General features: G+C 43.2%; 1 protein-coding gene across 2 annotated transcripts in view; it reads left to right on the top strand.

Annotated features, from left to right (window-relative positions):
* Positions 1-12,728, top strand: part of TSNAX (translin associated factor X) — a 47,738-nt gene that overhangs the window by 19,967 nt on the left and 15,043 nt on the right. The window contains exons 1-4 of one of the 2 annotated variants that reach the window (XM_054629262.2): positions 3,992-4,075; positions 5,834-5,941; positions 8,007-8,121; positions 9,766-9,896. In XM_054629262.2, coding sequence (XP_054485237.1) covers positions 4,060-4,075; positions 5,834-5,941; positions 8,007-8,121; positions 9,766-9,896 — 370 coding nt within the window. In that variant the 5' untranslated portion in view covers positions 3,992-4,059. Of the gene's footprint in view, positions 1-3,991; positions 4,076-5,833; positions 5,942-8,006; positions 8,122-9,765; positions 9,897-12,728 lie in introns of those variants that run through there. The other variant, XM_077175603.1, reaches the window with a different exon arrangement.

Raw genomic sequence — 12,728 nt, 5'->3', positions numbered from 1 at the left:
TCAACCAGCTGCGAAACTCCTCGCTCATGGAACAGTCTCAAAGTGAACATCTGACCCCAGTTTATGCAATTCCCCTGTGACCGTTTCATAAGCTTTTTGTCACTTCACTTCACTCAATTGTTTGTGGAAAGCTTTCACGGTCACCCTGGCTAATGGGAACGTTTCGGTGTGACAGCTTGCCCCGTGGCTAAGCCCTCCATCTCCAAGGCAACCTCACAATCTTGCTCTAGGAGTACTGCACCATGTCATGAGATAAAATGAAACCCAAAAGGATACGCCGGGATAATTCCAGCTCTAACTATCCATAGTGCTATTCTGCTTTAGCAGGAACTTTAGGAAACATTCCCAAGCTGGTTATTTAAACATGGGAGGGCACCACAAAGATAGCATTTGTCTCTAAAGATACACAGACCATACAGGGGCATGAAGAGCTACACCATGAGCTCTGCCAGGGATCCCAGAGATCTTAAACAGTTTCCACGGAGCTACATCAAAATGATTGAGGGCAGAAAGAAATGGTAATTTCATGTGTCTGACAAATCACCTGGGTCCTACCTCTGTGCAGCTCCATTACTTGAAACTGTAGGTATTGAAGCAGCCTCACTAGTGTGGTTCTTGAGCTGGACCCACCACACTCCTCTGTCTGCCCTTCACAGAGTTCAGCTGAGTCAGTGTTAAACTCGGGCTTTTACAGGAAAGGAAGGATTCCTTTCCTGCTCCCTTGAGTGTCATGTCAAGGTGGTCTCTGCTGATAGTGCTGCAGAGGACCAGAAGCCTCACTGAAGGACATTTTGTAGGAGTGTTGCTGAAGCAGGTCATTGCTCAAAGCAGCAGACTTCAGGGATAAAATAAATGGAGAAGTTCCAACCCCCTACGGTGGCTGTTTTCAGTTGGTTTCCCCACTCAGAAAGGCACAGATCCTGTCTGATCTATGCACTCATGCACTGTCCTCACAGCCCTGAGTCTTGGAAAACACTTCTTTCCCATGTGAAAGCTGAGTTACCAACCTTGTCTTAGGATCTGGAGCACAGTTGTGTGCAACTCATATACAGCATCTTAGTGTGACCTTAAGTCTCTGAGAAAACCTTGTTGGTTTGTTGTTACCTTGTTTGGGTTTTGGGATTTAGGGTTTTGCTCTACCCTAAATCCTAACAACTCCTTTCTCCTACCAATTCCTCCTTCAAAATGTTGCTATTCCACCTTCACACTTGGGAAGGTGCAGGTGCCATTCTCTTCAGGCATAAAGAACATAAAACTGTAAGGGGAAGGGAAAAGGTTTAAATACCAGCTAGAAGAAAATGAAAAATACTGCAACTAACCTGTTACCAAAGTGGTTTAACACTGCCACATTTAAGTGGATTGTTTCAGAAGAAAACCTTCAGCCAGTTCTTTTTCACAACAGCATCCTGTTGAAGTCAAACAAGTTGAGTATCTCAGTGCACGTGCAAAGTGTCACTAAATCCAACAAAAATCAGCTGAAGACCTGACCTTCACTCCCTACAATTGGCTGAAAATTCTCCACTGCTGGGAAGCATTCAAAAGCAGGCACTCTTTCCACTCTCCTGCAACATCGAAATAACCAAAACAACTCTGCTTTTTGTACAAAGAGCTGCCAAGAACAGGGAAATAGCACAGTTAAAAAAAAAAAAAAAAGGTATGTGTTTCCAAAAGCAGTTTTGTAGATCTTCTAAAACAAAAGGCTGTGCCTGAATGTGTGCAGTGATAACACCGACACAAATCATTTCATGTCCTGATTTTGCCCCATAGAAAGCAGAAATCTCCTGTGCAGCTGGTAGGGCAGCAATCAAGCTGTTGCACAACTCAATATGCAGATCAGGCCTGAGGAAGTTCTGCCGGGATCCTCTTTGTCCTCTGTTTTTCAAGAGTGATTGAAATCTGTTTTCTCAGATTAGGAAAATGAAGACAGGTTTTATGTTACACTTTTGAATAATTTTGAACATTGCATGACAGTCACGTGTTCTCAACAGTTGAAAATATCAGGTTTGAGCGACTCCTCCTTGGCTGCCTGGAGACTTTAAAGCTCACTGTCAAAGTTTTACTCCTCTGCTATCTGAGTGAGGTGATTTACTGTCCTCCTGAATCTGTTGATGGATTCACCTGATATTCAAGTTTGTCAAAAGCTATCTTTGTTTATTTGTTAAACTCAAAAGACCTGATACTGGGCTGATGTCCCTGCTCTTCCAGAACTCCCACAGGCTGGGCTCTGCTAACTTTCCACTCTGAAGCATTTGCATTTCACAGCTGGGCTTATCTGATTTCTAGTAAGGTGCAAGTTCCACCCAAAAATTTTTCCTTACTCAGGATGTTTATAATCACTCCTGGAGGCTCTTTCCCTCTGTCAAATCAGATCGACCAGTTGACCAACAGATTAAAAAATTATTAAGGGTGGGGAGGAAGGACAGGCACACATGCACACCCACACACAAAGGCTGCAAGCACTCTGCCTTTGTGCTCATATGAGCTTTGTTTCCTTGGGAATCCAGCTACTAAAACAGGCAACAGCTGTGACAAGAAACGAGATCTAGCAGCAGAGCAGCAAGACTGATGATTTGCAAACCTTTTGATTTAGGGATTTGCAAGACCCATCCCTTTTTTAAACATGTCGGAGGAATCCATCAGGGTGCATGTGTAGGGAAGTATGAATCTAGTGGGCAAGCAGACTTTTCGTAGCTTATCATCATAAGAAGTGAAGCATCACCGAGGGCCCTCTCTGCTGGGAAATATTTACTGTGTACATCCATCTCCTTTGTGCTCAGTCCTGCAGTGTGTCCTGAGAACACTCACCCTAAGTCTCCAGTAGAGGAAACATAATTTTTACCAGGCCTGACTAAACATAGGATGCAAATAACCTGAGTTTGGGAATTTGTCTCCCCTGTACCAGCAGCTACATCTGCTGCTTCTCAGATTTCTTTTCCTGCTATCAGGTGGCTTCACGATCAGATCTTTTCGGTGTACAGTTAGCGTCTCCAGTTTCCAGCCCCTGTCTCAGTGTCAGTTTGCCATCCCCCCTGGCCTCCTTGCCCTGGCACACCACGTGGATGGGCACTAAGGGGAGCAACGTGGCCCCTGGTGCTGTGCTGTCACCTTGCCTGGAAGGAGAGCACCTGGATCCTGATGGGGAGGGAAGGGGCACTAAGCACACAGGAGTGGACAGGCAGTAAGCAGAGGACACAGTCTCAAGCTGTGCCAGGGAAGGTTTAGGCTGGACGTGAGGAGGAATTTCTTCACAGAAAGAATGTCACAGCTGGACATTGGGATGGGTTCTCCGGGAAGGTGGTGGAGTCACCAGCCCTGGAAGTGCTTCATTGTTTTACGTGTCCCTAGACGTGGCACTCAGTGCCATGGTCTGGTTCACACGGTGGTGGTGTTCGGCCACAGGTTGGACTCGATGATGTCAGAGGTCCTTTTTAACCCAACTGATTCTGTGATTCTCTGGAAGCACCGTAGTCCTGATGTGCCGGGGAAGGAAAGGGCAGTAAGGAGTCAGTCGGGGGGTGAAGGGAAGGCGACATGACAGCTGCTTTGTGCGGGTCTGGGCTGAGGAATGGCGCAGGATTTCTGCAGGTCCAAGCCGAGGACCACCGTTGCCCCGGTGGCGGAACACGCCAGCCACCAGCGGCACGGCGGCCACACAGCCCCGGAGCTCCGCGGCTCCACTCCGACCGCGGCGCCGTCCCGCCTGGCACTACAAGTCCCGTCATGCCGCGGGCGCTGAGGCCCCACGACGGGATCGCACACTAGCTGCCCACGGAGTCGCCTTCTCGGAGTCACGGCCCGGCCTCGGCGCTGCCCCGATTTCGCGGGCAGCAACGTCCGGATCACGCTCCGCGCCCCTACCGCTCCGCACCGCGCCTCCCGCACCGCGGGCGGCGGGCCGGGCTCCTGCCGCTTGTGCGGCGTTTCGCCGTCAGGCAGCCTCGGGCGCCCCTCCATGGCGCCGGCTGGGCGGGGGCGGCGGGCGACGCGGCGGGGTCCTGGCGGCGCGCGGGGCGGCTGCGGGTTGCCGGGGGGCCGCGGCGCGGCGGCGGCGGCTCCGGGATGAGCGGCAAGGAAGGTGATGTCCCCTTCCCTCCCCACCCCACCCCACCCTCAGGAGACCGCGGCGTGAGGAGCTGGAGCCGGCGGAAGCGGGGGGAGGCCCCGCGGCTCGAAGGGGACGGGGGTGCGGGGCCTCTGCCGTGCCCAGCGGTGCCCTGTACTGTGGAACTCGCTCTGCGAGAGGCCGCTCCTTCACGGGTGTCATCGGCCTTTCCTTCGTGGGTGCCCGGCCTTCCCGCTGGGGCTGCGCGGGTGCGCCATAGAACCTGGCTGTAGGGATCTGTCTGTGTCCCTGGGGGTGGAAAAGCAGATGCCACAGAGGGAAGCTGAGTGTGTGAGGCCTGTAAACCACTTGTGCTAACTGTTCACTACAGTGTGTGTGTGTATATATATATATATATATAAAATATTATGCATATAGCATAATATATATGTGAAATATATATTTTTCCCAGCTTGCTCTGCCGCCTGTGTGTTGGTTTAGCCCTGGCAGTCACAGAATCAGTCACAGAACGGGTCAGGTTGGAAGGGACCACAGTGGGTTATCTGGTCCAACCTCCCTGCTCAGGCAGGGTCATCCTAGAGCATGTGGCACAGGGTTGTGTCCAGATGGTTCTTGAACATCTCCAGTGGGGGAGACTCCACAACTTCTCAGGACAATCTGCTCCAGTGCTCGGTCACCTGCACAGTGAAATTCTCCCTCATAGCCAGGAAGATTGGAACTTCCTGTGCATTGGTGTCTGCCTGTTGCCTCTTGTTCTATTGCCTGGCGCCACCGAGAATCACACAGACCTCCCTTCAGCACTCTTTCAGGGGGTGCATTTAATGTTTTCAACTGCTATAGGAAAACAAACCCCTGAACTCATGTCCAACGTAATAGAAAAAAATTATTTGCACTTTCCTCTTTAAGAAAGTAGCTACGCCCACTTCTTGTTTTGGTTTGGGATAATAAACAATTAAGCGGAAACGTTTTAAAATCCAGTGTTCCCTTGGTTCTTCTTTTAAGGAAATTGAGAGAACTCCACGTATTCAAAAGGTATGCCTGTATTCTAGTTTGCCAAATTTTTGGCTCTGGAAAGGAGGAACAGTGTCCAGCTGTTACCAAAAGGAGGGAGAGGAATGGTTGACACATGGGTGACACAATGAGTTAGTCCAAGGTGAAGGAAGGATAAAAGGAAGAAACAATACAAGGTGTAAATTGGGAGTAAAACGTAGTCCAAACGAGATGAGTTCTGGGTGTGGGTGTGAAAAGGAGGGTTAAGGAAGAGGTGCACGAAGAAGCTGAAGTGAGCAGCTACATTCAGAGAAGAAACTGGTAAATGGGCAGAGTGTAAGGGCCTGAGAAGCTACACTGCAGGAGCTAAACCTGTATACCTGAATAGGGGTAGTCTGCTTAAATTGTGCCTTACTTCTTCTCTGTGTTAGAGAATATCCGTGACATAAATCACAGATTTCCATGCAACCATTCGCTTACAGCAAGAAAACATAAAAGGGTGTGAAGACCCAGACACCTTACAAAAAAAGGCTTAGGTTCCTGCCATGCTCATCCATTGAAATGGATTTTATTTTTTCTAATTTTCACTAGCAATGTGGTAGAAGAAGTAACATGATAATGTGAAGCTGGCATCAGTTGATAATAAGGTTCATCCAGTTACCTTATTCTGTCCTGTAGAATATGATTGCTGTCAGGAATGCTCTGAAGACAGCATTCTGGTGCTCCTTATGCTCTGGCAAAACTATTTTAATTTTTTTTTTGGTGTCTACTATTTAATAGGATCGGGTGGGTTCAGAAAACGAAAGCATGATAATTTTCCACATGGTCAAAGAAGAGAAGAAAAAGAGAATCTTAATCCACCTTCAGCTTTGATGAAGTCTTTTAAATGTAAGTAAGCATTTGGAAAACCAGATTTTAAAAATGTGGTGTAGAAAGTGATAGGAAGTTATTAGTGAAATAAACCAGCTCTCTCTGAGGGAGAAACTTGAAACTAATTTGACTTATACTCCATACCTCTAGAGCTTAGTGTTCTGTATTTTGTGCAATGAAGTCCTGGGAGTGGGGTTTTGCACAGCTCTGCCTGGTTCATGACTTGCTCCTGTTTCCATCCCACCTGCTGTTCCCCCTGCCCTCCTCATTTGTGCTGACCTGATGCTGAGCAAATTCCACAAATTGCACGAGTGTTCAGCCAGGCAAAGGTGACCGGGCCCTTTGGTGGCAGAAAACTGTAGGATCTGCAGAGGTGTAATACAAAATCTGAGCCACAGGGACAACAGGAAGAGATGGTGACCTTTGGGAAACTGAGGAGGCGCTGACCTTGGCTGTGATTCACAAATGACTTAGCCACTGAAATGTAAATCTGGATGCATTGTTTCAGTAATTGGTAGTTGTTTATACTTGCACTTTTTAAAGAACTTAAGATATATGTTACTATTTAAAAGGCATTCAAAGTCAATAAAGTGACTACATGAAGGTCTCTATTAGTTAGTTGAAGTCTTTTTTTTTAAAAAGCGCAGGTATAAACTTCCCTTGAGCCAAATTGTTTTATAGGATTTTTCACCAAACCAGATTTAAACTCTAGTAAATTTAACTTTCTCATTAGACACCTCATTAGACAACCCCTAACAAAGCAAAGCTGACCTTCAGAAATGAGAAGCCTTGACTGAAGAATGAAGGAGATTTGAGATGGGAAATAGTTTAATTCTTGTTGTAAACCTTTCCCCATACCACATATTTTTATGACACTAAGAAGGGTAAAATATGAGCTGGCTGGCAGCTTTAGATGGTTAATGTGTACTTCAGTGTCATATAACTTCCTGGCTTTTTTAAAAATGGGTGTTTATATTTTTCTGTGTAAATCACCTTGGCAGATGATTAACCATGACCCCTGAACTTTGCCTAGAGAAGCTGTGGCTGCCCCATCTCTGGAAGTGTTCAAGGCCGGGTTGGAGGGGGCTTTGAGCAACCTGATCTAGTGGAAAGTGTCCTTTTGGACTAGGTGATCTTTAAGGCTTTTTTCAACCAAATCACTCTATCATTTATATTGAGTATTGTAGATACACTTGCTCTTGAATTGAGTAGAGCAACTGTACTTTCTACTTTAATTTTTCACTCTTGTGAATATCAGTTTGTCAAAAGTTGCTACTACTTCCACTTCAAAAGAGTTGTTTCCCTCCCTTCTCATGAGATCCATTCATCTGTGTTTGGTTAATTTCAGAAAGAATTTAAGGGACATGGTTTCTTCAAAGGGACATGGTTCTTCAAAGATCCACTCTTTGTAAACATTCATAATGTTTGACTGTCAAAACCAGATATGCTTCCTCTCTTCTCTGTATTTGTTGTAGTTAGAGACAGCTAATATCAGCAAGTCAGAAATCTTATTTTAAGTAATTGATCTCACCTTTCTTTAGTACTTCTAAAATACTCAACTTTTAGTCAAGTCTAGCTGGGATGTAAAATGGAAACTTTCTTTTAACTAAATGGTGCATTTTGAACAGTATATGTGCCTTAGCCAGATGCTTTTATTTGATTGGTTTAGGCACTGGTGAATCTCATTAACAAATGTTTGTAGTGTTTTATTTTTTGATTTGTCTTGCTGAATTGGGGTGAAATTTTCAGTCCGTTTCCAGATTAGCAGTACTGTGGAATAGATTTTATTAGCAAAACCAAATATTTTACCTTAAGAATTGTTTAGACTGCTTTAAGGCATCATCAGGATTGATATCTACTTAACCTGATTTATTAAACAAAGGTAATATTAATGATGAATTTTGCAGCTGTGGCAGGTGACAGGCAATGGTGGCATCTGCAGGGACGGCCCACCTTGGGGAAAGGTGCCCAGGGGCAAGGCTGGTGGGGTCTGTCAGGAGTTAGTGCAGCACAGGTGCTTTTCTCTTCCCCTGCACTGTGTTTGTGTGACAATTGAGTTTTTCTGTAACGATTGACTCTGCAGCCTTCCAGCTGGAGCTTGACACCAGGCACGATAAATACGAGCGGCTCGTGAAGCTCAGTCGGGATATAACGATTGAAAGCAAAAGAACAATATTTCTGCTCCACAGGTTCACCAGGTGAGTCACACTGAGCGTGAAAATGTTCATAGAAACCTCCAGGCTGCCTTGCAGTGTTGTCTGTCAGTAATGGCTGCAGTGTTCTGTTCAGAGGCATTTAATTTACTTCTCATAAACATCCTTTAAGGTGGGTGTGAGCTAATGAATGCACACTCCAGCTAGAGAGTTAAGAGATGCTGGTTCAGGTTTCTGAGTTGGTTTTATTGGTTTATTAAACCAGTGTAAAGCAGTAGAGTGAGCAGCAGATGAGAGCCTTCCAGCTTTCAGCCAGCTGTGAGAGAGGAGTTATGCACCTTTCCTTCAGGTTACTTGCCTGGGCAGTTCCATCACCATTTTGGTTGTTGCACCCCCACCCGAGGTCATCAATGCAAATAGGAGGTGACCTGGGGTCTGCTTATGTAAATACTACAGCTGGATAGGCTTCTGTGTGAAGTTTTGAGCTTCCAAATGTTTTGTGTTCTCATGAGCCTTCAAGCAATCTTTGGAAGCCAGAGACAAACTAGAAGAGCAACAGGAAAATTTGACGCTTTGCATAGCCTGCTGTATAAAGTGTTTGCTGTACGTGACAAACACTGGTCTTGCATGTTATAACAGCTCTCCCTGTTACTTTTCTTTGTACTTTGATTTATCTTAATTTGCATTTTGTTACCTATTGATATATTTATGTTGAAGTAGTAACTATTTATAGTTGCAGTTACGAATGGAGGTTATGAAGTTGCCTGCTCTTTAACTTGGTTTTCTTCTGCAGAGAGGTACTGTGATAGTTCCAGTAACATCTACAGCCTTGACTGTAAATAACTACTCCCACTGCAGGGGCTTGGTAGCTGGGAACTTGTGGAGGGAAGAACAACAAAGAACTCCCCATTACTCTGAATTTAGATTCCTGTTTTATATGGCATTCCTGGTTTTGTGAGAACAGAAGTTTTCCATGCTGTATTTTGTATTTCCTTCTTCATCGTTTTTCACAATTATTGTGGCTTTAATTTCAGTAAATTTTACTGTTTGCTTTTAAATGTTTTCCCAAGATCAATTAATCAGTAGTTCCTTAAAGAGACTGTAAACTAATATACCATGTGATTATTTGGGCTCAAGGGAGGAGAAAGTTTAAAGGAAATTCGACAAACGAAACTTTAAATGCCAAGTATATGTTGTGATTGTGAATCAGATATTTCAGCTGTTCCTGAACAGCACAATCCGTATCTACTTCCTTAAAAAAAAAAATCACATGTAGAAGTACATAATGTATTGTATTTTGCAATACTGTCAAGTATTGCAAAATATTAATTTTTTTTAAGAAGTTGACGGACTTCTGTAAATACTGCTAGTTTCCTGGAATATTTTTTGAAGCCTTTGTATGTGTTTCTCCTTTTTTTTATTTAAACAATAATCATGACTGTAGTCTGGAATAAGCATCATGCTACCAGGACCCTGACTGGTTGATTATTTTCTTGGTAAGAATCTACAGAATTTTAGAATCTGCAATAGGTATCTGTGAAAGTTAAACTGTTTCTCATTCTAGTATCAGTTTTGCTTTTTCTTGAAGCTAGTAAAAATGTATTGATTAGTAAAAGAAAAAGTGTAATGTTTTTTAACTGTTTGTTCATGCTGGAAACTGCTCTTTCAGTTTCTGTTTTATGATTGCAGTGCTCCCAATGGGGAAGAAATACTAAGTGAATCTGAAGTCAAGCTAGATGCTGTCCGACAGAAGATCAAGCAGGTTGCCCAAGAACTGATTGGAGAAGACATGTATCAGTTCCACAGAGCTATATCTCCAGGTAAATAATTTAAAATGAGGAAAGGTGTGCAGTTTTGAACTAAGTTTATTTTTTCTTTATGTAGCAATACTTCATACTGCAGGTTTGAATTTGTTACATTTCTGTGGTTATAAATCAGGACTCAGGTTAATCTTTGTTACTAGCAAAGTTAGCTCTGGTATTAGAGAAGCTATTGTCCTACAGTTTCATTGCACTTTAAAGGAAGAGTAATGGGAGTCTACAACTGGAACAATTTGGACCCTGCCCTAAACTGAAGTTGGGAGTATTTCTCACAAATGTACTGGCTGTTGTTCTCTGACTGAGAGAAATATATGTAGCACACTCATTTGCCCCTCCTGAAGGGGTGCAATTTCAAAGAGGAGTGTGGGAGCAACTGTCTTGTGAAATTATCCATTTTGAGTGATAAAGTGATTTCGAGTTGATAAAGTTAATAAATTTAAATCATTAGTTTAGCGATTTCTTTCTTCTAGGCTCTTAGCATTTTCTTTCTTCTAGGCTCAAAATGTGCTTCTGCCTCTCTGTTACAAGCATTAAACTAGTTTGTGTGTTTCAGTTGCATCTTTTTCTGCTCCTCTCTGTAAACAGCAGTCTTTACTAACATTCTTGAGATATTAAATCTCAGTTTGTTCATGACTCTTGCTGCCAAACCATATTTCTTTGCTGACTCCTTGTTGGCAATCTGAATATTACCTAAAATTGGTATGCCTTGGTTGTGGCAACACATGAGTAAAATATGTAACTGCTTCTTTGACATCTTAGTCATGGTATAAAAGTGTCTTGTGTTTATCAATCTCATTTTAAACAATTTGGAATTGTGTGTATCTTTCCTTGTTTAGCAAAACTTTTTCAGCTGATGAGAGCTGAAGATTTGCCCTGAATTATTTAATTGTTTAAAATGTCCATAAGATTGATTTGATTAACCAGCAGCAAATACATGTCTGTAATTTACAAGACAAACAATGGTTAAAGTAACTTGTACTCATGTCTTACACAAACTTTGGTGTAAGAGTGACACAGGTCTTGAGTCTCAGTTTAGCAATTTGGAATGGGAAGGAGCCTGCCCTGATAGTCTTCAATAGCTGTGATTGATTCCACAGTCCTCTTACCTGTGATGCATTGGGTTGCTCAAATTTTCTTAGGGACATTTAGTTTGTATGTGTCTTGCTGCTATTTATAGCCAAGAACTGTAGTGACATAATGAAAAGAGATAATTCAAAATGCTGACATTACAGATGAACTTAAACTGTGAACAATACTATTCAAAGTGTATTATGAGTATCTTAACACATTAAAAATGTCTTTTGATTTTTATTTTAAGTACTCCTTATAAAAGCTGAGAATCCTTGCATTTCAGTTTTTTTTGAAAGCTTCATTGTGACCTGTAAAGTTTGTTTGAATAACCCCTGAAGTTTGCAGTCCTGTGTGAGTCATATAATGCTGTGTATAGAACAGCAGTGTTTGAGCTCTGCTGCCTCATGGATCTTTGTGAGACTGCGTGGTGCAAGCCATCAGCCATGCCATGTGAGTCAGATTCTCACAAGGTAACCACTTACTCTGCATCAGCTGCCTTACCTGAACTGACTCTGTTTTGTTTGATATGTGTCTTTGTGCATTTTCAGAGAGGCTTACCTGCCTCTAGTTCTACTGAGGAGCAGTTGGCCTGGAATTAGGTTCACTCATCACACACATAAGAGAGTATTCCTACATGGCAGACATATGGAAAGTTACTGCACATGTTCTTATAAAACATGTAAGCAAACCTGATGCTAGTTTTCTATATCCAGAGTCTCTCCTCTTAGTAAAATAAATTATGGTTTTTGTTTCTTTAAAAAAAAATATTTTCAGAAATCAAAAGTTAAATTTCTTTTTTACATGAAAGATACCTAAACTTAAGCTAGCCATAGCAATCTGGAAATAAAGAAGTTAATGAAAAAAGTACTGTTCAGCTTTGCTTTGTGTATTTGGTAAATACACACTGTCAGCTACACTGATTTTCCTGCATAATTTATTTCTGACTTGCATAAAGCTACTCATTAATACCAGAATAGACCTGAATAAACTGTTTAGAAAACAACTGCAAGTATTCTGTCAGGAGTAATTTAGAATTTTTAAGTTTTTTCCAGTGTTGTAAATCTCAGCCTCTTAAAATGACTAAGATGTATTTGTCCATTTTAGAGTGGAATGAGTTACTCTGGGGGAGGTCAGTAGTAGAAGTAGTTAGCAAAGGAAGTTAGAGACCTGATGCATGTGTATGGTGACTCAGTGCCTCCACAGTTGCAAAACTTTTAGAACAGAATAGGCAAATTCAGATGGAAGGAACCTGCTGTGATCATCCTGCCACTGCCTGACCACTTCAGGGCTGACCAAAAGTCAAAAAAAAGTTGTTAAGAGCATTGTCCAAATGCTTCCTCTAAACACTGACAGGCTTGGGGCATCAACCACCAGAGCCATTCCCACATACCCTGTCACTGGATGGGACAGGAGCCAGCACCACCTTCTTCACTTCCCCTCCTCAGGAACCTGTAGGGAGCAATGAAGTTGCCCCTCAGCCTTGTCCTCTCCAAACTACACAAGCCCAAAATCCTTAACTGCTCCTTACAGGACATTCCTTCCAACGATTTCACCAGCTTTGTTGCCCTCCTCTGGATGCCTTCAGGGACCTTCACATCCTTTTTAAAGAGTGACACCCAGAACTGCACACAGTTGCACGTATGGTAGCACATGCTTAATGCTTACATGGGACTTGGGGCGAGGTTGTCATAGAATTGAAGAATTTTCTTACTACCATCTTAAGAAAACTTAAGAGAATGAATCTTACTGACCTCTCAAGAT

Source organism: Agelaius phoeniceus, chromosome 3 (genome assembly GCF_051311805.1).
Source record: "Agelaius phoeniceus isolate bAgePho1 chromosome 3, bAgePho1.hap1, whole genome shotgun sequence".
NCBI classification, from domain to species: Eukaryota; Metazoa; Chordata; class Aves; order Passeriformes; family Icteridae; genus Agelaius; species Agelaius phoeniceus.
The sequence above is the reverse complement of the archived record's forward strand: the minus strand, read 5'-3'. Positions and strand labels throughout refer to the sequence as shown.